Genomic DNA, 826 nt, shown 5'->3' on the forward strand with positions numbered 1-826 from the left:
CCGCCTCGCCACATCCCCTGGCAGGACTGGTTGGCCGAGCCTTCCCCCTTCCTTCTGGCCAGGCTGGCTCCTGCCGTGTTTATTTGCCTGGCTGTCTCACTTGGGGTTGGTCAGAGTCAGGCCTGTGTCCCCACTTCAGAGTGGGGCGAGGCTTTGCTGGAGAACACTGCAGGGTCCTCCTCACGTAGACAGCTTGATAACGTCCTGACGCGTCCTTCCTTCAGGTGAAGCCCTGGGTGCTATCGGGAATCCCGATGTGCTGGATATCCTGAAACGCTATTCAGAGGATCCCGTGGTTGAGGTGAGGCTCTTGGGGAGGGTCATTTCCCCTGGGGTGCAGCGCTGCTGGTCCAGGAGGGTGAGGCATGTCTCTCCTGGACAGCCCCTGGCCGTGGACAGGGACACCACGAGCGGCATCCTGCTGTGTGCTGGCACCTAGCTGCCGTAGGGAAGCCCTGGCTGCCCTCTCAGTGCCGTATGGCGCTGTCCTGCAGCCGCGGCTGTGTCCCCGTCCCCGCAGGTGGCAGAGACGTGTCAGCTGGCAGTGAGGAGGCTGGAGTGGCTGCAGGAGAACAAACAGGAGCCTGTTGCCAGCCCCTACCTCTCCGTGGATCCTGTTCCCCCTGCCGAGGAGACGGACGTCGCCAAACTCCGCGAAACCCTCCTGGATGAGTCACGCACGCTGTTCGACCGCTACAGGGCTATGTTTGCCCTGCGAAACCTGGGGGGCCAGGCTGCCGTGCTGGCGCTGGCAGACGGTAAGGGCCAGCGCGAGGCTACCTGCAGTCTCCTCGCTGTAAATCTATACAGGTTAATCCGGGATCGG

General features: G+C 62.8%; 1 protein-coding gene across 1 annotated transcript; it reads left to right on the forward strand.

Annotated features, from left to right (window-relative positions):
* Window positions 1-224: 224 nt before the first annotated feature.
* On the forward strand, window positions 225-758 carry DOHH (deoxyhypusine hydroxylase/monooxygenase; the record flags this gene model as incomplete). Its single annotated transcript, XM_009328283.1, has 2 exons — window positions 225-301; window positions 521-758. Coding segments are annotated over 2 exons (315 nt in total), but the record flags the coding sequence as incomplete, so codon positions are not given.
* Window positions 759-826: the final 68 nt, after the last annotated feature.

This window comes from Pygoscelis adeliae, unplaced genomic scaffold (genome assembly GCF_000699105.1).
Source record: "Pygoscelis adeliae isolate BGI_AS28 unplaced genomic scaffold, ASM69910v1 Scaffold1687, whole genome shotgun sequence".
NCBI lineage: Eukaryota > Metazoa > Chordata > Aves > Sphenisciformes > Spheniscidae > Pygoscelis > Pygoscelis adeliae.